The sequence below is a fragment of the Hippoglossus hippoglossus genome, chromosome 10 (genome assembly GCF_009819705.1).
Source record: "Hippoglossus hippoglossus isolate fHipHip1 chromosome 10, fHipHip1.pri, whole genome shotgun sequence".
NCBI classification, from domain to species: domain Eukaryota; kingdom Metazoa; phylum Chordata; class Actinopteri; order Pleuronectiformes; family Pleuronectidae; genus Hippoglossus; species Hippoglossus hippoglossus.
Window position 1 is genome coordinate 11171669 of NC_047160.1, and position 25400 is coordinate 11197068.

The 25400-nt window shown below is 41.7% G+C and overlaps 2 protein-coding genes across 2 annotated transcripts in view; both read left to right on the forward strand.

Moving 5' to 3' along the window:
• The first annotated feature begins 1323 nt into the window (after positions 1 to 1323).
• On the forward strand, positions 1324 to 9547 carry trim105 (tripartite motif containing 105). Its single transcript, XM_034597168.1, has 7 exons — positions 1324 to 1449; positions 1956 to 2276; positions 5885 to 5980; positions 7255 to 7488; positions 7652 to 7665; positions 7804 to 7919; positions 8139 to 9547. Exons 2-7 carry the CDS (start codon positions 1974 to 1976, stop codon positions 8696 to 8698), a joined length of 1323 nt encoding a protein of 440 aa, XP_034453059.1. The 5' UTR covers positions 1324 to 1449; positions 1956 to 1973; the 3' UTR covers positions 8699 to 9547.
• Positions 9548 to 14861: 5314 nt separating this feature from the next.
• Positions 14862 to 25400, forward strand: part of flt4 (fms related receptor tyrosine kinase 4) — a 44966-nt gene continuing 34427 nt past the window's right edge. Inside the window, exon 1 of the mRNA XM_034597166.1 lies at positions 14862 to 15357. Within this exon, the coding sequence (XP_034453057.1) occupies positions 15300 to 15357 (58 nt within the window). The 5' untranslated portion in view covers positions 14862 to 15299. The remainder of the gene's footprint in view (positions 15358 to 25400) is intronic.

Here is a 25400-nt window from a genome sequence, read left to right on the forward strand (position 1 = left end):
TACAGAGAATAGAATAACATAGAATAAATTATTAAATAAATAAATAATATTTTTCTCTCTCAGCTTGTTTCAGGCAAATTCAGGTTGAAATTGTGAGTTACAATTAAAGGTGTGTGTTTGTAAGATGGGCACCTGGAGATCTAATGAAAGACAATATCTCAGCAGCATGAGGGGAAATGTTTCCAGTCTTTTCAGGGTCTGAGACTTAAAGTTATCTGTTAAATATTAACCAACTGTATTGAAGTGGAGTACTGGCAGTCCCCACATCCTGGCTGCTGGGCTGCTTGTGTTAAGACGTAATTAAGTGAATTGAAAAATGCTCAATCACGAGGCCATTGATGTTGCTCTGCAGAATTGTAAAATTGTGATGAGATGCAGTTTATGTGTTTCAATGCAGCACCTTCCCAAAATGAAACGGAAGATGAGTAATTTGACGAAGATAAAGTTTCTGCATTATTCTCCCATAAGGACGTTATTAATGGACTTGTCGTGGATAATTGCAAAGATGACGTTCTGGTTAATATCATTCTGATACTTCGGAAACCTTATGTTCACAAACCTATAATCACATGAGAGTGAAACCTGGATTTACTGTGTTTCATCATGAAAGATTTCAGGAAGAAGAAAAATGCGATGGACATAACTCAACTTTATAGCAGAATATGGTTGAGAAAGAAAGCTGTAGTCGTTTTAATTTAACTTTATAATGATTTATTTTATTTATTTATAGTTTCATATCTGTCTTTTCTCTTGCTTATCATTGGTGTATATAGATGCACCTGTTATTTTGTATTATTTATACACATTTAATATATCTATTATACAGTATCTGATTTAAGTGCCATATTGTATAATAATAATAATAATAATAAGAAGAAGAAGAAGAAGAAGAAGAAGAAGAAGAAGAAGAAGAAGAAGAAGAAGAAGAAGAAGAAATGTTTTCATCATCCTGAAAAAGAAAAATGCAATGGACTTTATAGCAGAATATGGTTCAGAAAAAAAGCCCTAGTATTAATAATAAAATAAAATAATTAAACTTTATTATGATTTATTTTATTTATTTATGATTTTCTTCTTTCTTTCTTGTTTTCTTTCTTTCTTATGTTTCACAATCTTTTAGTTTCATATCCGTCTTTTCTGTTGCTTATCTATGTATAAAGATGCACCCGTTTTATTATTCTTATTATTGTTCAAATTATTATGTTTTATTATTTATTATACAGTATCTGATTTAAGTTTCATAATGTTTGAAAATGCTAAATAATAATAACAACAATACAAATAAAACCATCGCACATCCGGCTGTTTGCTGTGAGACGCATTGACCAATCAGAGGAGCGGGCGGCAGTGGACGCATGCGCAGTGCGTGTGTACGTCTTGTTCCTTCCCAGCAGTCCAGAGGAGCAGAGTCCAGCTCAAAGAGACGTTTCTCCGAACTATTGACGAAACGTGAGTTTATTAAAGCGTTAACTTAGCGCTGAATCTCGTCACAGTGTTCATATTGTACTTTGGATTGTTTACTGTTTTTGAAAAGGTTGTTTACAGGCTGTTGTACGTCGCTAAACGCAAAAGGCGTCAAACCAAACAAACCACCTCCTGTCCAAACAGAGCGATCTTACCCAGTCCCGTGAGGGATCACCTGCTTCTTAACTGTGGGTTACACTTGACTTGTGTTTAGGTGGAGAGCTGTTGTTGTTGTTTTTGTTGTTAATGTTTTGTGTGTGTCGTATTTCAGAGGTGAGGTCTGCTCTGTAGGATCCAGACTCACACAGTGCTTCAGCTCATGTGACAAACAGCAGAAGTTGTTCACGTCAAATGTGAACTTTGTATTGATTTCATTGAATTTCAGCTTATCCAAAGTAGTTGGATAAGCTTCCCCTTTAACTGTGGGTTTCTCTCCTCTTCCTTCTCGTCCATGTTTTTACTTTCATTTCCTCAGTGTGGACTCACTGCAGAGGGAAGGAGCCCTCATCATGGCCACTGCTGCTGCTGCTGCGTCTCCTGCTGCTCCCCCATCCTCTAAAAACAGCCTGAGAGAGGATCTGACCTGCGCCATATGCTGCGACTTGTTCCGCGACCCCGTCATGTTGGACTGCATGCACCACTTCTGCAGACCCTGCATCTCCAGGTACTGGAGGGGAACCCAGGGGCCCGTGACCTGCCCGCAGTGCCGCAAGGTGTTCACCTGCAGGCAGTTTCAGACCAACTACCTGGTCACTGCCATGGTGGAGAAGGTCAGGGCCACCACCTCGCACACGTACATCCAGAACCTGGAGGTGAGTTTGCCCCTCTAAGTCTACATAAAGTAACCATGGCTTCCTTCCACCATTTTATTCTTGGTCATCTGGGGAGTGGTAATCTTAAACAAATAACTTCCAGGGTTAATAAATGAATTATCAATAAGCGTTCTGTAACCTTTGAGTTCTACGATTTGAATACGGTGTTCTAGTTTTCTATTCAAGTCAACATCTGTGTTTATTTCCCTTATCTTAAAACTTATCTCGCTTGAATTGCTCAGGACAAAGTTCACTCGATACTCACTTTATATTACTTTGTATGACAGGATATGTGGATAAACGAAATACAATTAAAATGTTAAATTATTGACATCTGGCCAGGATCTGAAAATACCATTTCATGAATGTTTGCCAGTTTGATGGTTTTATTTCCGATGACAGATGAGTTGTCATTTTTTGCCTTTGCCATACTCTTCACTACGGCCTCCGCATCACTGTGGACAACCTCTGCTATCGCCTAATCTCCATCTCACACAGAACTTTCTTTTGGCAGGTGCTTCGTCCTCCTTTTCCTCAGTGGGTTTTTATTCGTTTTTAAAGTTCGGTCTACTCCTTGTAGATATCGCCATATCTCTCTAAATTAGCCCCTACCCCTGATTAGCTATTGTTCCCTGTTTGGTTTTTGGTTATGATCAGATGTTTGGACAGGCTCTGGCAAACAAGACCAGGTCAAAACCTAGCACATGGCTGGACCATATAGTATATGTTATGGTACAGTAACACAATAAGTAACATATTAATGGCGTAATTGCATCGTATAGCCCTTTTTCTGTTTGCACTTCGGCTCATTACACTGACTTTTTAAGAGGGGGGGGGCTGGTTACAGTGCGTTGAATGTGCGGTTCAACTTATTTAGACATTTTCCTTCACACATACAGCTCCTCCAGGTAATTGTAGCAGGATTGTACTGCTTGTCTGTACACAGTTTTTTGTTTTGCGTGCAAACCCCCATCTGGTTACAGACTGCTCCACCTCTCAGACTCACTGAACATAGTAAACACAGAGAACTGTGAGCGTGTCACTTGCAGGACAGGACTGGAGACTCTTCTATGGAAAGGAGCTAATGTTTGTCCAGTAGCTAGTAGCTAGTAAAGCAGTTAGCCTTTTTTGTTTTATTTCCCCTGGTGTATCACGATCAGCGTGACATATGCAAAGAAGTATATTTACCCGGGTGTCACCTCTCCATTTCTACCAAATCGTAGCTGGAGCCGATAAAAAACGGTTTCTACTGCAGAATCATTTGACCAGGCAGTAAAGGCTGATTGTATCCATTCCTATTACAGACAAAAGCCTCATGTTAGTGGGTTTAAGATTCCCCTCTCACAGAGTCTAGTCTGCTCTGATTGGTCGTCTCTCACAGCCTGCGGCAGAAAGCGACTGACAACTCCAGATGCAAAAAACTCATCAGCAAGCTTGTAAACTTACCACTAGAGTTGATTGATGAAATAGCTTGTTATGTGCAGGTTGATCCGACAAAAAAAACCAATTACCCACAAATACAATTTTAATTAGTAATAAACTCAATGTTTGGGGTCCTGCACTGACACACTGGCCCTCAAAAGTTGGAGCTGCTGGTTGTTCAGTAGCAGCATAGTCGGCGATGCAGTGCAGTGTTTCCCTCAATTGCCTAGATTGTCCTGCGATAATCTATTTAGTCCTTTAACAATATAATAATCATAATGAACCAAATTAAAATGTGCTGTTGCAAGCATAGATTCACTCAGCCCCTCTGAGTCTCTCGCTCTCATTATCTCTCTCTCTCTCCTCCCTCTGCTTTTCAGAATCTGCTGACCCAACATAACAATAATATACAATATATACATGTCTCTGTTAAGGTATTATTATAGTTTTATATAAACTACCGTTCAAAAGTTTGGGGTCACCCAGACAATTTCGTGTTTTCCATGAAAACTCTCACTTTTATTTATCAAATGAGTTGCAAAATGAATAGAAAATATAGTCAAGACATTGACAAGGTTAGAAATAATGATTTTTATTTGAAATATTAATTTTGTTCTTCAAACTTTGCTTTCGTCAAAGAATGCTCCATTTGCAGCAATTACAGCATTGCAGACCTTTGGCATTCTAGCTGTTAATTTGTTGAGGTAATCTGTAGAGATTTCACCCCACGCTTCCTGAAGCACCTCCCACAAGTTGGATTGGCTTGATGGGCACTTCTTGCGTACCATACGGTCAAGCTGCTCCCACAACAGCTCAATGGGGTTGAGATCTGGTGACTGCGCTGGCCACTCCATTACAGACAGCATACCAGCTGCCTGCTTCTTCCCTAAATAGTTCTTGCATAATTTGGAGGTGTGCTTTGGGTCATTGTCCTGTTGTAGGAGGAAATTGGCTCCAATCAAACGCTGTCCACAGGGTATGGCATGGCGTTGCAAAATGGAGTGATAGCCTTCCTTATTTAAAATCCTTTTTACCTTGTACAAATCTCCCACTTTACCAGCACCAAAGCAGCCCCAGACCATCACATTACCTCCACCATGCTTGACAGATGGCGTCAGGCACTCTTCCAGCATCTTTTCACCTGTTCTGCGTCTCACAAATGTTCTTCTGTGTGATCCAAACACCTCAAACTTTGATTCGTCTGTCCATAACACTTTTTTCCAATCTTCCTCTGTCCAATGTCTGTGTTCTTTTGCCCATATCAATTTTTTCTTTTTATTGGCCAGTCTCAGATATGGCTTTTTCTTTGCCACTCTGCCTAGAAGGCCAGCATCCCGGAGTCGCCTCTTCACTGTAGACGTTGACACTGGCGTTTTGCGGGTACCATTTAAAGAAGCTGCCAGTTGAGGACCTGTGAGGCGTCTATTTCTCAAACTAGAGACTCTAATATACTTGTCTTCTTGCTGAGTTGTGCACCGGGGCCTCCCACTTCTCTTTCTACTCTGGTTAGAGCCCGTTTGTGCTGTTCTCTGAAGGGAGTAGTACACACCGTTGTAGGAAATTTTCAGTTTCTTCACAATTTCTCGCATGGAATAGCCTTCATTTCTAAGAACAAGAATAGACTGGCGAGTTTCACATGAAAGTTCTCTTTTTCTGGCCATTTTGAGAGTATAATCGAACCCACAAATGTGATGCTCCAGATACCCAACTAGCTCAAAGGAAGGCCAGTTTTATAGCTTCTCTCACCAGCAAAACAGTTTTCAGCTGTGCTAACATAATTGCACAAGGGTTTTCTAACCATCCATTAGTCTTCTAAGGCGATTAGCAAACACAATGTACCATTAGAACACTGGAGTGATAGTTGCTGGAAATGGGCCTCTATACACCTATGTAGATATTTCATTAAAAACCCGACGTTTCCACCTAGAATAGTCATTTACCACATTAACAATGTATAGAGTGTATTTCTGATTAATTTAATGTTATCTTCATTGAAAAAAACAGTGCTTTTCTTTGAAAAACAAGGAAATTTCTAAGTGACCCCAAACTTTTGAACGGTAGTGTAGATATATAGTTATGTACACTACATCGTTTTATAGTTATTGACTGATATTTATTATTTATTTATTTAATCTGCCATGGTTTCTGTCCACACTCTGATTTGTTTTTACATAATTCTTGTGCAGAAACAGCTGAGAGAGACGTTGGAGAGCCACCGCCTGCGGAGGGAGGACTACATCAACAGCATTCACAGAGAGAAAGACAAGATGGAAACAATAAAGGTACAACACTCCTCCGGGAGGGGAGGCTGGAGGGATGGCAGCACTTAACAGATAAGAACACACACATGTTCCTGTCTAATGGCTGTTTGCAATACCTCGTCCTGCATGTTTAGTTGTGTTTGCAGATGTGGGAATTGACACTTCACATTTGACTCGTTTCAGTGTCAGTTGTGCAGAGGGAATCCTTCCATGATAATGATTCCGTCAATTTTGCATTGGGAGAAACACCTGTTGCATTAAACCAAGTACCTTTACTTTTGCTTTAAGTTACTTAAAAAATGGACGAGACTTGCGTACATGAAATTGCACAAGGACGGGGGACAGAAAGGAAACCATAGCTAATGTATTTAAGGCAGATGGATGGTAAAGAGCTTGAGTTTATCCGTGCACGCTGTGATGAGATGATGAACAGGAAATCCTTCCTATCGTTGTGAGACACTTTGATGTCTTTGCTGAAATGTGTTGCTTCACTGTCTCTTTTTTGTTCCTCTTTAGAAAAGTGTACTCGAGTGGGAGTAATTGGGTGTTTCTAAGACCGAACCCTCCGTGATGGAGCATCAATCTTATTCATAGTTGCTCTAGCGCCTGAATGAAGCCTCCTGCTTTAAAGTGAAGGAAATAAATGCAGCGGCAAGCCTCAGGTCGACAGTTCCCGTTCACAATCGTAACTTTTCATAATCATGGTTATTCTGAAATGAAATGAAAAACAATATTAAATCTTAATATTAATAATAAATTATATCCCCATGCTGCCTTTTGTTTTTAATGCTGATGTATACAAGATACTCAGTTTTTGCAAAAGTCTCTGTTAATATATGCTTAAATACAATCAAATTGAATCGTCCACCTTTGAGTATGGGTTTATTTGACGTCTTCTTAATGTTGTTTAATGTCTGTACGACAATATTAAATGTCCATCTTAGTTTGAGCAGGTTATGAGTAAATGTTTTTACGAGTAGTCACAGGGAACTAACATTTGTACAGAGCCTGTTTCATGAGGAACATAACACAGGCATCGCACATGGTCAGTAAATCAGCATTAATGCAGACTCGCTGTTGGAGAGTATAATTTATTGTCAGTTCCTGCTGTTATGATTGGGAATCCTCCTTACGAACAAGCAAACAGATAGGAAGTGGATAGCGAGAGAATGCGCGGTGTGATTTGTTAAAAAAAAGCCACTTGGCATCTTATCTAACTCCTTAAGTGGTTGAGGAAACATTACAGCGCTGCCAAAATGAATTCTTGCTTTAACATCACTGAATCCTCCCTTCAGAGATTTGGAGCAGATCTGCAGGTCCGTGTCAAAGCGGAATTCAGAGCTCTCCATCAGATACTGGACGATGAGGAGTCGTGTATGCTGGAGCAGCTGAGGAGGGAGCAGGAGGATGAGCTGGAAAAGGTCCAGCGCCACCTGGAGGCTGTCAAACTGGCCGTGAGGGAGCTGGAGGAGAACATGAGAGTGCTGCAGCAGGCTAGTGCCTCCACTGAAAACATCGTACTGACCGAGGTGAGGGCCTTAGTTCGGACAAAAAGTCTAAATGTGTATTAACGTTTGTGTTCTCAAAGTAGCTGTCGAGCCATAAATTCATCTTATCTAAATAGCATCTAATTTGATTTGTTTGAAACTATAGTCTTTTTTAACACGATTTTTCTTTCATTTCCTGCTGTAGCTCCCACAGCTAAGGTAAGTGTTCATTTTAGTGTTACTACTGATTGCCTTTGGCACTTTGTACCTGTCATGTGCTTATTAGATTTCTAACTGCATTTGTGCAGAGAATAAATGGTTCGAGCTCAAAGTATGTTTGCCTTTTTCCCCCCACAGACCATATGCACAGGTGGATGCTGCCCCAGAGTTCGATATAAACACTTTCAGCAACAAATACATGGCCCCCTTACAGTACATCACATGGAGAAAGATATTCAAGTCTTTGAAGCCAGGTAATTTCCCCTCTAATGTGCTTCACAGGGAAAAGATTTCAGCCAAGAACCAGTTCTGCCTCATGAAGGGGAGTAATTAAGATGTTGAAGTGCTAACACAATCACAGTAATGACACCATTGTTCCAGTGATGGGATATTTATTTAATTTGCAATCTGTTGAATTCTTTTACTGAGTAAATCATCAGTATTATCGTTTAATTAATTATTTTCTCCCTAAGGTCCGTCCCCGCTGACGTTTGATGTTGACACAGCGCACCCGAGTGTCAGAGTCTCCAGGGATAAAACCTTGGCGGTCGAATGCGACGGCATGACATGGCACTCGGACAACAGCAAGCGCTTCCTCCAGTGCGTTAACATTCTGGCTGCCCAGGGCTTCCACACAGGGCGCCACTACTGGGAGGTAGAAGTGGGCTCCAAACCCAAATGGGACCTGGGCGTGGCCTCGGAGGCCGTGGACAGACACTCGCGGATCAAGCTGGGTCCAGAAAGCGGCTACTGGACTCTGCGGCTGCGTAACAGGAACCAGTACTCCGCCGGCACCCAGCCCTGGACCAGGCTGCAGCTCGGGTCCTCCCCTCAGAGGCTCGGCGTTTTCTTGGACTGCGAGGAGAGGAGGGTGTCCTTCTACAATGCAGACGATATGAGCCTGCTCTACTCGTTCGCCAATGGGCCGAGGGGCAAGGTGTTCCCCTTCTTCAGCCCGTGCATCAGTGGCAGCAGTCTGGAACCTCAGCCTATCAAACTCCTCCACTACCCGCCTGTTGCGCTGTCTGGCTAACATGGCCGCAATCATTTTTTAAAAGCTTTTTAGTTGGTAAGAGCTGTCAATTCACTTATTGACCAAAGCCTGTTCTCACTCACAGCAATTTGAGGACATTATTGCCATAGTTTGCATTACGGTGCCATATCACAAGAAGGTTCTAGTTGCTGTTATGACTTGCTATGAAAATCTCCACTTAAAAAAAATTCCATTCTACTGTAGTCATTCTGAAGAGGCTCACCCCGGCTGTTGGCGCGATCAGCACAAATGCATAAAAGCACACCATCATTTCGGGTTGAACGTAGTGAAGCCGAGATGCATCTAATCTCAGGCTCCACACTGTTCAACCAATGATACGCTCTACATGCATAGATGATCTATCTAATGATTATCTCTGTCTGTCGACTCACTTCTAAACTGTTGTTTTTTTTAATCTACCTTGAGTTAAATCATCATGACGGAATCATATTGAATTTTATTTTGAGATTCTGTTTAATAACATAGATTTACCTGATTTATACATTAGTCTGAAATGAAACGTTGGTATGTTTTTATTTGAGATGTTTCTTGATGTTACATTATAGCACTTTTTGAGTTCTTATGCTGATTTAGCTTCTGTTGATTTGTCATTGCACGTTCATTTATACACTTTACATGTGCCTAGAACACGTGGTATCATGCACTTGATTGTTTATTAGTGGTGGCTGAGAGAACGACTGGGATTCAGTCCATGCAGTACATTTTGCATTGTTGACATGTCGGTTAGATGCTTCATCCTGTACAAGATCAAACACACAAAACGGTTATTGTAAAAAAAAAAATGTGCTGATACAAATAATAAACCAGATCACTTCTTTCTTAAATAAATGCTGTCTTGGATTCTTTTTCTGCAGCTGTTACACTGCACACTGTCATGACCTCACTTGAAATAATCAAGGATGTTATTAAGCATCATCAAAGCAGAGCCCGCCACCGAGAACGCGGCACTTGATGGGAATCCAAAGCCATTCGGCAAGAGCGACAGGCGGAGGGTTGTTGACTCCCCTGCACCTGGACTGGAGCGTTTGAACACACAGGCAATCTCTGACACTCCAAACAGCGAGAATAGGCGGGCTCTCGGGTTATCTTCACAAACACACGAGAGCACTGACGTCCTGTTTCCTGCTGTCAGGTGAAAGGTCAGATAAACAGAGTGACAGTGGCGACTCCTCTGGACTGCCGGGATGGGCCTCGGGGGCACGCCGCAGCCGGACGCTGTTGCCTCCTCTGCTGACTGGAAAAGTGGCACAATGAACTGCACCAGAGGGGACCCATGCTTTTCCTGCCCAGCGGCTATATACCCCCATATGGGTATGGATGCACCGACAGCTCACATATCACACACTGCTGCCACTGGTCGAGACCGGAACTAACTCAAGCTCCTGAATGGAATAGAGCTTTGGTATTAAAACAATTGTGTCCAAATACATAATCCTCTCTGCTTAACCCAACTATAATGTGTTCAAAAACACCCTCAGTGTCCAGGAGTCAATTTTGAACTGTGTAGCGTGCAAACCACTGCCCAGGCCCAACAGTCCCCTTAAATCCAGACAAACTGCACAAAATGTACAAACTTATAGATATTAGTTCAGTAAATATGCCAAATCCGCCCCCCTCCCCCCATCATGATGCATGAAGGATTGCCTGGAAATTAGTGAAAATGTCAAAATAAAGCTCTTATCTTTCAAAGTTAGTGAAAAAAATAAATTCTGGATCCACCGCTTGGTTTGGATCTTTGACAAAATTCAATGGGTTCTTCTTTGGTCCATGTCCCATTCTTCCGTCAAGTTACACGGAAATCTGATCCAACAAACAAACAAACCCACAGACGGGTAAACACAACCTCCTTGACTGAGGTGATGAATGCTAAAATATCTCTGCATGTGCTCAAAGTGTAAATACACTGTTTGCCAACGTTATGGGATCTCCTTGAAAACGAGATGATTCATCTAAAGGGGTTCATCCCATGACCATAACATTTCTAATGTTCGCTATTTCAACTTTATAAAGTGACGATATGTCAGTGCTATGTTTACTACTTGTTTTGTGAAGAGTAAAGTTAGTATTAGATAAAAAAATGAAAGAACTCCAACTAATACATTTGCTTGGAGCTGCAAGGGTTCACTGACCAGCCCCCTACCACTTAATGCATTAGCTTCATGGGGGATTAGTTGGTAAACAATTTACATGCAGACATGCTGCTGTGCTGCTCCTTCCTCTGACCAAGGAGACCTTCATAATTGAAAGCGAACACGACCTACAACTGAAGAGAAATTTTGGCCAACAATCAAAACAAAGCAGAAAAAAGACCCACTTGAGCAATGACAGCCACTTCAAGCAGCTCGGCAGAGGGCTTCGCCGCGCACGGGCCCGTGGGTGTGAACTTAGGCAGTGAACAGCGGGCTGCATGCGTGCACCACATCCTTCCTACGATAGTGCCCGTGGATCTGTAATGTGTTTCCTGACCTGAGGATGGGCCGGACAGAGTGCTGGCACTTCAAGGACGGGTCCTTGAATCCTCAGCTGTCTCTCAGGAGCCAGCAAGATTATAAACTCAACCCTTTTCATCTGGCTCGGCAGGGGCCATCATGCTGTCCTGCATGACAGGTTATTGTTTGTTATGTTGTCTGAATGCTTATGTGTGCAGATTATTATTATACTGGACACTCAAGTGTTTTTATTGCGTGCATGACCTTATTGGTTTTTAAATTCATAATGAGATTTGGTTACTCTCTGGACAGAGCTTTGTTACACTATCAGCACGATTTTGTGTGTTTATTTTCCTCTGAAGCCGAGGGCACTGCGGGGCTCGGACCAGGGGAACATTTTAATTACAACCATTCAATCACAGCATTGTGTTTTAAGGTCACAGAGGTGCATTGCTGTAAGAGATCTGAAGGGACACGCATTCCCACACAAAAACACAAAATGCTCCTTTGACCCCCGTTATTCCCCACACTGCTGATGTTAGCGCCTCCATTGCTCAGAAATCCCAGAGAATAACAACAAGAAAAATATTTGTTTCTCAGTCGTCTTATCGACAGCTGCTTGATGGGGGGGCGGGTTTTCAGCACAGTGAAGGAACAGTCAGCAGAGAGTCTGGAGTCAGCCAGTGTTGTTATTATTGTAATGGATTTCCAGATACAGCGTTCTATTGATTTTACAGTGCTTTGCTGGTGTTGGAAAGCAAAGCTGTCTGGAATTGATTGCACTGGCTAGAATGGGCAAACTGGTTCTTAAGCGGCTCCACCACACATCTGACTGGACTGGACTGGATTTGTAGATAGAAAATACTCTTAATGAATGACACACACGCCTGCCACCAACATCTGTGTGTGTGTGTGTGTGTGTGTGTGTGTGTGTGTGTGTGTGTAAACACTGACTTATCACGACCAATAATCCAAACCCTAGTCTTCATTGGCAGAATGTAATTTCTTAGATCCCGGTTAAAGTTAGGGTTAGGTATGAATTAGTCATGGTTACAGTTAGGGATAATGTTTTGGTCTGGCTGTACACAATGACTGGAAGTCAATGCAAAGTCCTAAATGGCACTCAGTAGAGCACTTACCTCAGCCAAGGCATAACAGTCCACTTATGAAACCACATTTAAATTCACTAGATCCGGATACTTATTTGAATCAGCACCAAATTGTACACAATCATAAATATAGGTCCCCCAAACATGTCTGATTTCTGTGGATGTGTGCGTGTGTGTGTGTGTGTGTGTGTGTGTGTGTGTGTGTGTGTGTGTGTGTGTGTGTGTGTGTGTGTGTGTGTTTGCAGGAGTGGTTGCATTTACAGATATGATTTGGAGCAAGTAAATAAGAAATCTTGCCTTGAAATGCGTGTGTGTGTGTGTGTGTGTGTGTGTGTGTGTGTGTGTGTGTGTGTGTGTGTGTGTGTGTGTGTGTGTGTGTGTGTGCACATCTGTGTGTGGGAGAGAGAAAGAGTGATCACCCAAGTGCCCTCACCTCGTACCCTCTTTTGACTTTTCATTTCCCAGTGTATATGGTACATGAGTTTTCAATTTTCAAAATCTGTCTCTGTAAAATAAGACAGGGTCGACAGCACCTCACCGTTGGCACACTGTGCTCTTAGTACATGATTTTCGTTCACACTCTGAAGACTCCCTGAGGAGGATGGACATGGGCACGGGGGGAGGGTGGTGAATGGGACTTCTACAAGGCTGGAGGAACTCTGCACAGTTAAGCTGTTGCTCTGAGTCATTGTTCCATCTGACCCTTTGCAAGCATAAAGACAAGCTGTTACAGAGCGACTCCCCAAGGCCCCTCTGGTCAGCTTGTTGAATGTGGAGAAGAATTTGTGTTCTTAATAAGAAAAGGACCATTCTACCTCAAATTAATAACGAGCATTTGACCTGAACAGGTCAGATTACACTGACATTAATGGTGTCAGAGGAGTTACAGACTAGATATATTTGACCGAAGGTAATATTCTTCTTACTTCCCTCCAGAGGCCGTGTCTCTGTTCTCTCAGTGCGGTTTGTTTGCTTCATGTGGTGATGACACTGCCATTTTCCTGTGGTGGATTCAGAAGAATTTCAGATTTTGGAGGCATCTGAAAATCAGAGGACGAGAATAATAATCATGATAATAACAAACGACGGTCTGAAGAACGGCCTATGCTCAAAATGTTTCCTAGCCAGGAGATGAAATATATAATTTTCTGGGAGCATCAACTGGTGCGTGGATGTCTTCCGATTTTTGTCACTTCTGTTCAGCACCAAGTGTTTGTCAAGTTTGGATGTGTGTATCTTCTGGGTTCTTCCAGGAGGGATTTAAACACTCACAAAATATGAAAAATAAACTCCATATCAAGCTATTTGTACAAAAGAAATAAACTGAAATTCTGCATCTCTTTATTATAAATTCCTTCATCATTGAAGCTGAACTGTGTGACCTATACTTTCTTTTATAATCTTAAAATGTATAATATGCTTATTAAAGGTCTTAAACACAGAAGATGTCACCAACCCCCCGCCCCCCCCCCCCCCCCCCCCCCCCCCCCCCCCCATCCCCATTGTATCCTATAAATAAAGGTTTTGATATAAACCTCTGTTTATAGGCCGGTTTAATATCTTGTAAGTTATAGGTGGGATGCAGAGAGATGTGATTGATGTTGGCCACTGTATAATTGGCTCATGCATATTATTGACAGCCAAGGGCCTGGCAGACTGCCCCTCGGGTGCAAAGGGTGGGGGGGTAATCAGTCACTGTAATCATGCAGTGTTGGGTTATGGGTCAACCAGGGCGTGTGCTGATGTCTAACAACACATCTGTTCCAGAAGCAATGTTACTCCACGGGCACAGCAATCATTGTTTATGCAGGAGCTAGCAATGCATCTAACAAAAAGAATCAACATAGAAATAATGATTACAGTTTAAAGTGTTTTAATTATTAATAATATGATTGATTCTGACAATGTCTGTTGTCATGCATGAAGGCAGCAGCACGTCATGATGTCTTTAGACCTGGATGTCTTCTCCTCAACTTTCTTATAAAAATATTTAGATAATGAAACAGGGAACTTTAACTAGGCCCCACGTTGTTTATCGCGTTCATAAAATGCTAAATTCTGCTCTATATCATGTTGTGAACATCAAATTGCAAAGTGTGATGCAACATATACATTTAAACTGCAACAGTTAGTCAAGATACTATCATTGAGGCATTTAAACAATAAAACGTTATTCTTTACATTATATGTATTATTTACACAATATATTATCATTATGAGACACTTTAACTATAAAAATGTATTCTTTAAATTATACATATTATTCAGATGATATATTAGCATATATATAATATACATATATAAAATGCTTTTTCAGTCTCACTTATGCTCCATAGCATGTTGGAAACATCATATTGCAAAATTTGACTATACATATATATATATATATATATATATATATATATATATGTATGGGTGTATACAATTCTCTAATATTTATATCCTTTATATATTTTCTATGATCATAATAATATATATCTGTTAAAAAATGTTAAAAAATATATTTCTCGCCCCCATCAGAAGTATGATGGCGCCAACCTATGCAAACAGGGAACACGTGCACGCACGTACCACGCACACACCTCCAACTCAGCGTGTTTTATATGAACTGGACGGACGCGTGTGCATGCGCTCCCGTCACGAGCGCAGGAAAGGGAAATCATTGTAAATCCCATTCAGAGCCCGATGCATCCTCCAACCAAGCAGGAGGGAGAAAAAGTTGTTTTTTTACTCTTTTCCTCAGTTTCGGCTCCCTCCTCCTCCTCTCTGACACACACACACACACGCGCACACACACACACACACACACACACACACACACACACACACACACACACACACACACACACCGACTGACATCCACCTGAGTTGGTTCTCCATCCGCGCACATTCATTCAAACCAGCTCTCCACTCTCGCTCCAGCGGAGTTCAAACTTATAACAGCCTCGATTTCTTTCTTCCTTTTCTCTTCATTGCTTTTGACTCTAACACCAGGAGCCTGAGGACTGAAGACTGCTGCTCTTCTGGACCGGAGATCTGGAGATGAAGACAGACTCTACGCTTCTCTGTCGGACTTGGATTGGATTAGCGTTTGTCTCAGGTGAGGAGGCTTCTCACCCTCAAAGTTTCCAGCGCACTACTTTTCTACGTGGTGGTCGAGCTGACCGTTTTACTCTGACTTCAAGTAAATAATTGATCCTTTATTTACTTTTACAGAGCTCAAAGTTTTGATTCATGCTAAACTGAGGGTTTAAACCGAAGCTGGGTGGATCCTGAATTTGAGACTTTTCAGATTTTAATGACTTGTTTTCGAGATGTTTTATTAATTATAACGTCTAGGTTATTTTATAATGGACATCGAGAAGTCCTCTAAATCCCTCATGTTTGCATAAGAAACATCATTTTTTTTTTCTAAATCCACTGAATTAATGAGACTCCACTTGCAGTTAGGCACTAGGGGGAGGCATGCTGATACTGTGTTTGATAAAGAAGCAGCTGATAATTGATGATGCTCAACTTAAGCAGGAATAAACAGCGGATTTTGTTCAGTTCTACAGTGTTTTACATGACAGTTTATGTGAGCCTATGTAGGTCAAGATTTTAAGAGGCAGAGTGGGAGCGGAGCTGACTCATGTACTGGACATGTGGAGGATATAGGGACAGAGAGGGGAAAGATTCCTTCATGTCTCAGAGTGGGGCCTTTAATGTAAATGTATTTCTGTAAAGCAAGTGAAAGGTGGGAGAATATTCAGTACATTACATTTCATTTAGCTGACGCTTTTATCCAAAGCGACTTGCAATAAGTGGATTCATCCATGAGGGTACAATCCCAGAACAACAAGAATCGAGAAAGTACAATTTTCTTCGAGATTATCACTTGTGTCCAGTACAGACCAACTTGTTGCAAGGAATTCTGGGTGATTTTCTGTGTGATCTGACACCACATCGTGGGCTTTTAAGTCTTCAGAACTCATGGAACTAGCTGCAACTACTATAACAGACTTTTAGATTTTAAGCACTTTCTTTTAATTGCACTATTTTGTATTATTTACTTGAAAGAGAGTCGTCTAATCGGCTGTATTACTTGGAAATCTGGTTGAGAATTGTTTGCTGTTTTCCTGCACTGACTGAATGTAGTGCTTGGCGATACGGCCAAAAATTATACAGAGATAATAAAAAAATGTTCATATCACATAATGATTACGATAAATGTCACATAATTATTTCTTTTCAGTTTAAAGACAGATTCTTGCTCCTGACTGAAGGTTGTGGTTTTAAACTCGTCTTTATGAGAATGACTAACACTTTTCAAACGTGAGGTAGATCAGTTATTTGTTTTACCTCCTCACTGTGTTTTGCATGAAGATTATATTGAGAATGTGATTGTTTGAGTTGTGCATCACTGATTTGGGTTGAACAGCTGTTTTCATAAAGACCAGGGAATATGCCTGAGAGGGGCAGACACCATATGACTGCTCAAATCATAACTTCAGGGTGGAGGCATTGGGGCTCGTTGCTCTCATAAATATCACTGAGCTGTGGGCTGGGTGGGTCACTGTACATTCGGAGGAACAGATAAACAGTGGCTCTGTTTCTCCGGAGAAGGGATGAGGACTAAAGACAATCACATCCATTTCAGGCGAATCGCTGACCTCGGCTCAGTCACAGTAAACCTTATTGATTTTATAACGTGTGACAAATAGTTTTATGGTTTTTCTGGTCCGTCTTCTCTTTTCACCTGGCTATGTATTCTTTAGGGACTATATCCAGACCTTTGCAAAACCCAAAGCAAAGTGAAAACACACAAACTAGACTTTTTCTTTCGTCCACAGTTTGTTATGTGTAACTCAGTCTGACAGTTCCGTGTGGTTTTATCTGTGGAAAGACTTGTTTTCAACCCTGTTAATTCACCAACACAGCTCCGCCACCTTCCTCAGCTGATGCTAAAACGTTTAAGTAGAGGCACAATGTCCTGGAGGCAGAGAAAAAACAACACTTTTAAATCAGATAGTCACGTTTTTCAATTACACCCTCACAGTGTGTACTCCTGAGACTGAGTGCCACATAGGGGAGAGAAAGAGGTCATGTCCAACCTGTGTGCATGTGTGTGTGTGCGTGTGTGTGTGTGCGTGCGTGTGTGCGTGTGTGTGCGTGTGCGTGTGCGTGTGTGCGCGTGTGTGTGCGTGTGTGTAAAATCCAGAACTGACCCAACTAAAATGTAGAAAAGCTATAAACCATTTACCTTTTGTTTGCCGTCTGACTTTGGAAGTCTCTTGTTGAATAAGTTATTTGTTAGCTTTTTATTTATCAATTAAATCTTGATCAAAACAGAAATATTAAATAATAGGAAATAAAAACAGAAATTTTATATAATAAGAAATAAATGAATCACATGTCACATATAAGTGACATGTGATGTGTGAAATTCAATTCAAAAAACTGAAGGAAGTGTACTGCATCACTCCGAACAATTTATTTGTTATCTGAATTTTAAAAGTCTTGTGCTAGAATATTAAATACGTTATCCCTCAAATAATATCTTGAAATCCCTGATATGTCTTCTGCTTGAGGAGTTCCACATTTCAATGTGAGCCTGCTGAGAGCCCTGGTTTCCCATCGTTATGATCAGCGGGCAGGATTGAAGGAGAGCGGATTGTAGACCTGCCAGCCCAGAAGTCACTGTCCTTGGCAGAGGGGGGTAAACACAGCAGCTGCATTTTTTTGGAGTTTTGAGATTTCACCCCGAGCCATTTTCTACCATCCTCCTGTCACGCTCTGCCTCTGGTTCGAATTAGGCTGGTTTGAAAACATTTATTACACAGCTACAGACCTTCTGCCTCATTTTAAAGAGACACGTTGGCGCAGCTCCTCTGGTTGAGGATACTGTTTAAATGAGTTGTGAATCACTGATTGATTCACCTCCTCTTGTTTTTGTTGCATGATAATTAGCTGTTAACGTTCCCAGTCAAAGAGGCCACATATGAAAGCAGCAAATCGTTCCTTTTTTTTTGGTTTAAAGCTGAGCTCCAGAGCCAAATGATTTTTGGCTTACCCTGGGTCTCGGGTACATATTGTTGATATTGCTTTTAGCAGAGTGTTTTCTGTACGCATACCTCTGCTTGATCAGATCATCCCAGAAATCGGACTCTTGACTTTGGGTATTATTCTTGTCGTCCACTTATAGTGGTTGAGTTGTTTTAGCCAACAATAGCCCCCTATTCTCAGCACTGATCTCAGGATTCAACCTCAGGACTCTGAGGAGCAGACCCTCGGTGTCTGTCCTTGAGTATCTTGTTCTATCAGCTGGAGAGCAGCTCGGATGAGAGAGGAATGCTGCTGCCGCTGCTCCGTGTGGGAAGCTCTCTGCAGTAAAGTCCAAATAAATAGGGAGTCCGGTGCCTCACTCATCACTGGCATGGAGCAGTAAGGCCCTTTGGGCATTCAGATGTCTGGTCACTCACTTTCTCATCATGCTAAAGACCCAACACCCCAAATATGTCTAGAGCTGAGAGATAAGCTCTTTCAACACCAGCAATCTGCAGCAGAAGCCAAATATGTCTAAGCTGGTGTTAGTAAGTTGATGAAAACCATCTGTGGTAATGCTGTTGCTGGATTTCTGATGGCAGGCTGGATGGCACAGTCAGTTGGTTGGTCCGTGATGTGGGTCAAAACCGAAAATCTCAATAACTGCTGGATGTATTGCCATTCAAAAAAATCTGTATTTTTTTAAACTTGTCTGTAATAAAAGTTGCCTGGGGCTACAAAGATATTGTGCAAAGCCAAGATAGACAACTTTCTCATGTGATCACTGGTTTCGTTGGTTGAGTGTGGGTGAGTGGAGTGAACAATCTTAACCCTACTACAAAACTGTTCCTCAACACAGTGGTTCTTTCATTACATCAACAATCTGGAGAGGCAGCTGAATCCAGTGAAGCGTGATACAGGTAACTAGAGAATTTTCCTTGCACCTTTTCAATGTACAGTGAGCAGACGCGCCCTGAGGGAAAACTCAACCAGCCACAGTTCGGGTCATTAGCTGTGAATGTCTTCCCTCACATGCCTCAGAGTGCTGCAGTACATTTCAAAGTTGACTGTCTGACCCGGCGTTAAATGGAACACTGACTGAATGCCTGCTGCATGCACATTGCAGTGCCACATTCTGCTCTGCCTCCTCTGTATGTCCAGATCTTAGTGTGGATTATTCATTGCAGCTATTCACTTGACTGTTTTGCATTACTGTACTACTGCTTGTTTCATTTGGTTGATGTTGTTGTACAAGTTTGCCCACAAACTTCTTAAGATGCACAAAGGAAATCGGACTCAGTGAGCTGTCAGAAATCTGCTGGTATGGCTGCGGACTCTTGGGGCTGGGTTTTGCCAGAATAGAAAAAGGTTTGAACATGGTGATCAGTCATTAGACGGCTGAAGTGTATTATTATAGTCATTTAAGAGAAGGCAGAGATGAGATATCACATGGATCTCGGGATTAGGACCGTTTCCCGTGGGAGGTATTCATAGCGTTGAAATATTTGTGCAAAAAATGAAAAAACGGAGCTCAAACCAGGACTGCTTGCTTACCTCCTCACAGCGGACCGATCATTCTCTGGAATTAGTGATTGTTAGTCTCGGGAAGCTACGGAAATGATCGGACGCAGCCTCCACCACCATGATTTCTGACAGCAAAGTACGTTAAGGAATGAGTTACACAAAGAAAGTGTTTTTTTGTAGGTGCTCATTCAGAATCGTCCCTTCATGTTAATTTTCAACATCCTGAGAAGTGAAATGAAAGGTTGGACGCAGCAGGCTCCCTTTTAGCTCCGACCTTCTCTTTGCATTCTTCAGCCACTCTTTCACACTGGGAAAAATTACCATGCAGACGAGGTCTGACCTATTGATTTTATTATTTTTTCCCCTCTTTCTCACTCCTTTCTGTTAGGTTATGAGGTTCACATTGCAGTAAGCAGAGAGCGCAGAGGAATTAATTTTAATAATGCTTTGCCCACAGAGTGCTTGAACTATGACTCTGACTATATTAGCCCACACATGATGTCGTACGAGTGAGAACAATTAAACACATGGGTGCTTTTAGCAGGAAGTTGAAATAGATTCTATATTGCTTTTGGTTGTGACTGACAATGGACTTTGCACCTTTTTCAGTTCAGCATAAATTTGGCAAGCTGCTACCATTTAGAATTTGTTTGTACAACAGAGTATTAGAGCCAAATTGAATAGGTATGAGATTTTGAGAATCATTTTGTAATATTACGAGAATTAGGTTGTAATTGAGAGGAAAGTCATAATATTATAAGAATGAAGTTGTAATTTAATTAGAGAAAAAATAATATCTCAAGAAAAAGACGTCAGATGAATAATATTTAATACCGAAGAAGTCCAAATGTTTTGAGAAAAAGAAAAATTATTTTGACAAAACACCAAGGAAACCATGTGCTCGCTGGACCTTCACTCCCTCTGGATCCAAACTCCACGAAACCGTTTTGAATAGCAAACACACACACACAACAAAGAATAGGCTTAAGTTCCAACCACTAACAAATATTTTCTCCAAGTCCGTAGGGTTAGGGTGCTGATGTGGCAAATGATTAAGTATTTTGTTATTACTGACGAATAACTTAACAATACAATAACAATAGCATTCATTTTAACTCAGGCCACAGGCTGATCCTTTGATATTTATGATGCTTTGTATCATAAAAGTACAACTTCATTATTGTGGAATCGTGACTTTATTAATGTCATAACTTTTGTCTTGTAGAATTATGACTTTGTTCTTGTTATATTTCAGCTTTAATCTTGTAAAATTTTAACTTTAGTAATGTTGTGACTTTATTCTTATAACATTATGTCATTATTCTTGATACTCAGTCGTATGTTTAGGTGATGGATATATCACCAATTTAGAGAATCCAGAATCATTAGGGGTTTGCATTCACAGCCACAGATGACTTGCGTTGGTGTTGTCTTTTGACGTACTAATGCAAGACTATTAACACGAGATTCCGTGGCTGTAACAGCCATTGAAAAGACATTAATTGTAAGTAGTGTTGTCGAACACTGGAGGGAAATTGCATTGTGCCATCTATTGCCTTTAATAGTTGATCACACATGTTCTGAAGGCAGAATCTGGATACTGGGACAGGTTGGCTGTTACGAGGATATTGCACCACACCAAATACGTTGTGTTGCTTAGAAACAAGCATCATTTAGAGCCCTTATCAGATTAACAAGAGCCACCGTCGCTACATGTTCAAACACGCTGCTCAGTGTCAGGGAGCTGTGTGTTGGAAGTCTGCGTAGCATGTGTCTGGTCGCTCACACCTCTTTCCTTGCCGTTGGAGGTCGCTTGAGGTTCATGGGAAAGAGACCATTGGCCAAGCCTGAGGAAATTGCCAGCTTCCCTCCTTTAGGTATTCAGCATCATACTTGTTGACCCGGCACTCCATACTTTGACCTTGTTTTCAGCTGCTGCATTGATTTAGCTCGCCGGGACATCTGACATCGCAACAGAGACTTGTTTATTACCCAAAGGTCCAGGAATTAGGTAACAAGTGCAGTAACAGGGCTCCTTAAAGCTTGGCCTCTGAACAGTCACAGCATGAGTTTTAGGTGCATGCAGGTCACCACAGCAGGCCTGGATTGTATTAATCTGTGGCACTTGCTTGCACTCAAAAATATTATTGTTTTTTAAGCAACAGAAATGTCATCGCCAGAAGCCAGGGCCAGGAGCAAGGACAAAGCATTTACCAGAATATGCGTTCTATCTTTCTCAGCATGGGAAACCATTTCTCAATGATAAAAATGATGACATGCAAAAAAACAAAAAAAAAACGGTTCAGCAGAGAGGAAGAGTTTGAGCTGTCCGGTGTGCCTGTGAGGCAGGTACAGGAAGATTTAGTCAGGGACACAGGAAGTTGGCCCAGATGGCTTGTTGTCACGTCCTTAATTTCGCACCCCTCCTCTGGCAGGATGTTGGAAAGGCCTAACTCCTCCACCAGCGCAGAGGACAGGGATGTCATCCTCCACAGTGGTAACAATGAAATCAAAGCCAGGTTGCCAGTCAGTCCGTCGCCTGACTTTGGCCTGGCCTTGTGTCCAGATGACAGAGGAAGTGGACTTAATTTCTCTCAGATAGAGAGAGAGGGAGTATGTTATAGCCTGGGGCCCGACCGACTCCACATCCAGAGAGCAGGTCTGCTCCGTGGCCTGCCTGGCCTCCAGTCCCTCGCCGGACACACGGGGGGTGTTTCTATTTCAGATGTCTCAGCCTTGGCCCTTTGCCACATACTGTGTCACTGAAATAACTGCGTAGCTCTATTGTCGCCCACACAACGCTCCTTGACTCTGTAATAAATGTAGTTCACCTCCAGTTATTACATTTGTTGTCTCATTCAGGACTGTTTAAACATTTGAGTGTCACCAGAAGGGAAGTCACAGCTGTATATAAGGACATTCGAATGGCCTGCCAGGCATTTCACTCATGTATCCAGTATATAACCACGCAGTGCCTAATTACAATTCATTAATCTGTGAAAACCTTTTGTAATTTTTAAAACGACTCCCATGTCGCATCCTTTCTGCCAAACCGAGGCTTCTGGAAAAAGCTTGACTTGTTTACACAAGGTTCCTCTTTTCCTGTTCCTGTCACATGACTGATCAGAGACAAAACTACAGAGGGAGCGAGGAAACACTAACGGCAACATCTCCTTCACTGTCCATGAAAAAGGGAAGTGGGAGAAGCGTGAACGTGATAAAGAAAACAGGAAATTTGCTCCCAATGAAAAACATTGCGCTGCCTTTCACACGGGCGTCAATGTAGCCCTGTGTCATACCCATGAAGAGAGAAGCGCTCGTCTTCATCTGTACCTTTGATGCTCTCCACTCTTTCCTGCCATGTAACTGTCGACTTGTCAGGGAAGCTTTGCATTTTTAATTGGCTTAGGCTGCCGTATGGAAGCTAGGCCTCTCCCCAATGTGTGTGTGTGTGTGTGTATATGTTTATCTTTAGTCTCCAGGTGTCCTCCACGGGCTCAGAAGTCCAGCTTCAGTTCTCCCCAACTGCGACATAGCCACCAATATGAGCCCTGAAGAGAACTCAGCATAAGATGAACGCAAACATGTGCAGCGGATTTTAAATGGGTAAAATATCCTCTGCTTATACGACTGCAGTCCTAAGTCCTCACGTACTTGAGCAATTCTACTTTTCATTTGGCCATAACCCCCGAAGAACTCCAGCACATAATGCATTGAAATAGAAACTATCATTGGCTCTGTAACTCTGTAGAGCTACTTTTCCATTATATCCCCTTTACAGCATAAGAAAGATAAATGGCTACGCTAGATTGCTGTTTTCAAACTATACAGTGCCTGTTCACACACACATTGAGCCATCAGTAGGGGCAGCAGATTTGAAAACAAGTGATTTGAGATGCACATCTTTTTGATTTATGTATTTCTACTGCCAGCGGGCCACAATACAGCTTTGCAGTTTTCCTTTCCTTTTCATGACTTTATTGTAGGTTTGCTTTTTTGTTGATAGGGTACAACAGAGAATGAGACACTGATGATGTGCAGAATAGGTCTCTGGCTGGAGTTGAACAGTTGAACGTGACAGTTACATCGTAAGCGTCCTTATGATTTTCTAGATTTATGTCAGCTTTACTGTGCATCTGCATATGTTTTGCAGGAGCTAGGGGATTACATTTTTCACTGTTATCAATATCACATTTCCAGCATATCTCACAGCACTAAACTGTTACAGAACTCTGAGCTTCAGCAGCAGCAGTCCTCTGCACCTCTTAGTATTCTGGCCGTTCAAACCTACGTAAAACTGAAGATGTTCCCCTGGGATGCTGTTAACACATTTACCACTGACAGGTAGGCAGTGGCACATCTTTCCTCTGTGTCCGTCAGGTATGTGGAGCTGACACATCAAAGCGCAGCCTGACACACTCACGCTGAGTGAAAAGACAAGATTGTCCTTGAAAAACTCGGACTTCTGACACTTGGCTCACATATATATACGTACATCTGGCACTTCCATCATGACAGAGGCATGCAGCAGTGAAAAGACAGAAAGGCCCAGCTGTGTCGGATGTAGTCATTTCTATATGATCACATGGTTAGCATGTCTGCTAACAACATAAACCAAACTGTTTCACTGCCTCCTACTTATCTGAATTACAGTTTACCTAACGCATTTATCGTTTCCTCTTTTTTTATGCCGGTTTAAAACAAATATCAGGCTGAAATGTTGTTTTAGGCCTCTTGAACCGTCACGTTTGCTCGGCACATCCAGCTTGACCTGTTGCACTGTACATACACACACACACACACACACACAGTGAGAATGGGTTTTCACAACAAAGGAGGAAAAACATTTCTCAAGAGCAATCACGTTTTTTTTTTTACAAGGACACATTCAGTGAGCTGTTTCTCTCAGTCAAAACCGAACCAAATAGCTTCCGATGAAGAGTTGAATCTTCAGTAATTGTCCCAGTCAGAGTTTAATTACGTTTGCAAAATCCCCAATGATCAGAGTGTCAGATATTATGAATGTAATGAGCCAGATCGCAAAGTTTATAAAGTCATTTCAAGTGCTCGAAACATAGAAAATTGGCAACAAGATTAATAATACTTCGTAGTCAGAGGCTGTTAATGAGGAATTTATGTCTCTGTTGGATTTTACACATGAAAACAGGCCTGTGTAATCGTACGATAAAAGCAGGAGTAGATCAACTATTAATACATTTGTTTTATCTTGTGGTTTAAAATGGGGTGTCTGTTTTTTTCGTTGGTAGAGGCTAATCATCCAAACGCTGCTGCTTATCTCTGCACCACCAGCTGGAATGCACGGGAAAAAGAAGGGAACCCAGCTCAAATATGTTTTTGGCTCGCTGCCCCGTGTTCACATATGTAAGATGGTTGTCTATGAGCCGAACCATTTGAGTTTTTAGGCCAAGCAGTCATTCTGAGCCGATAGATGTTGATCTGTCAGATGTTGCTATGGCTACAGAAAATAAAATATTTCAATAATGGTCCATGGCAGTGATTTAGCCTGTTATCAAATCTTCAACAAATAAGGTGAAATATGTTGCTTTTAGACATTGGGCCTGTGGGTGAGACCGC

Bases quoted from the DNA above. Each gene is read 5' to 3' on its own strand.
- trim105 (XM_034597168.1), top strand. From the start codon at position 1,974: ATGGCCACTGCTGCTGCTGCTGCGTCTCCTGCTGCTCCCCCATCCTCT. The intron at 2,277-5,884 runs GTGAGTTTGCCC...ATTCTTGTGCAG, and splicing joins CGTACATCCAGAACCTGGAG to AAACAGCTGAGAGAGACGTT. The intron at 7,920-8,138 runs GTAATTTCCCCT...TTTCTCCCTAAG, and splicing joins ATTCAAGTCTTTGAAGCCAG to GTCCGTCCCCGCTGACGTTT.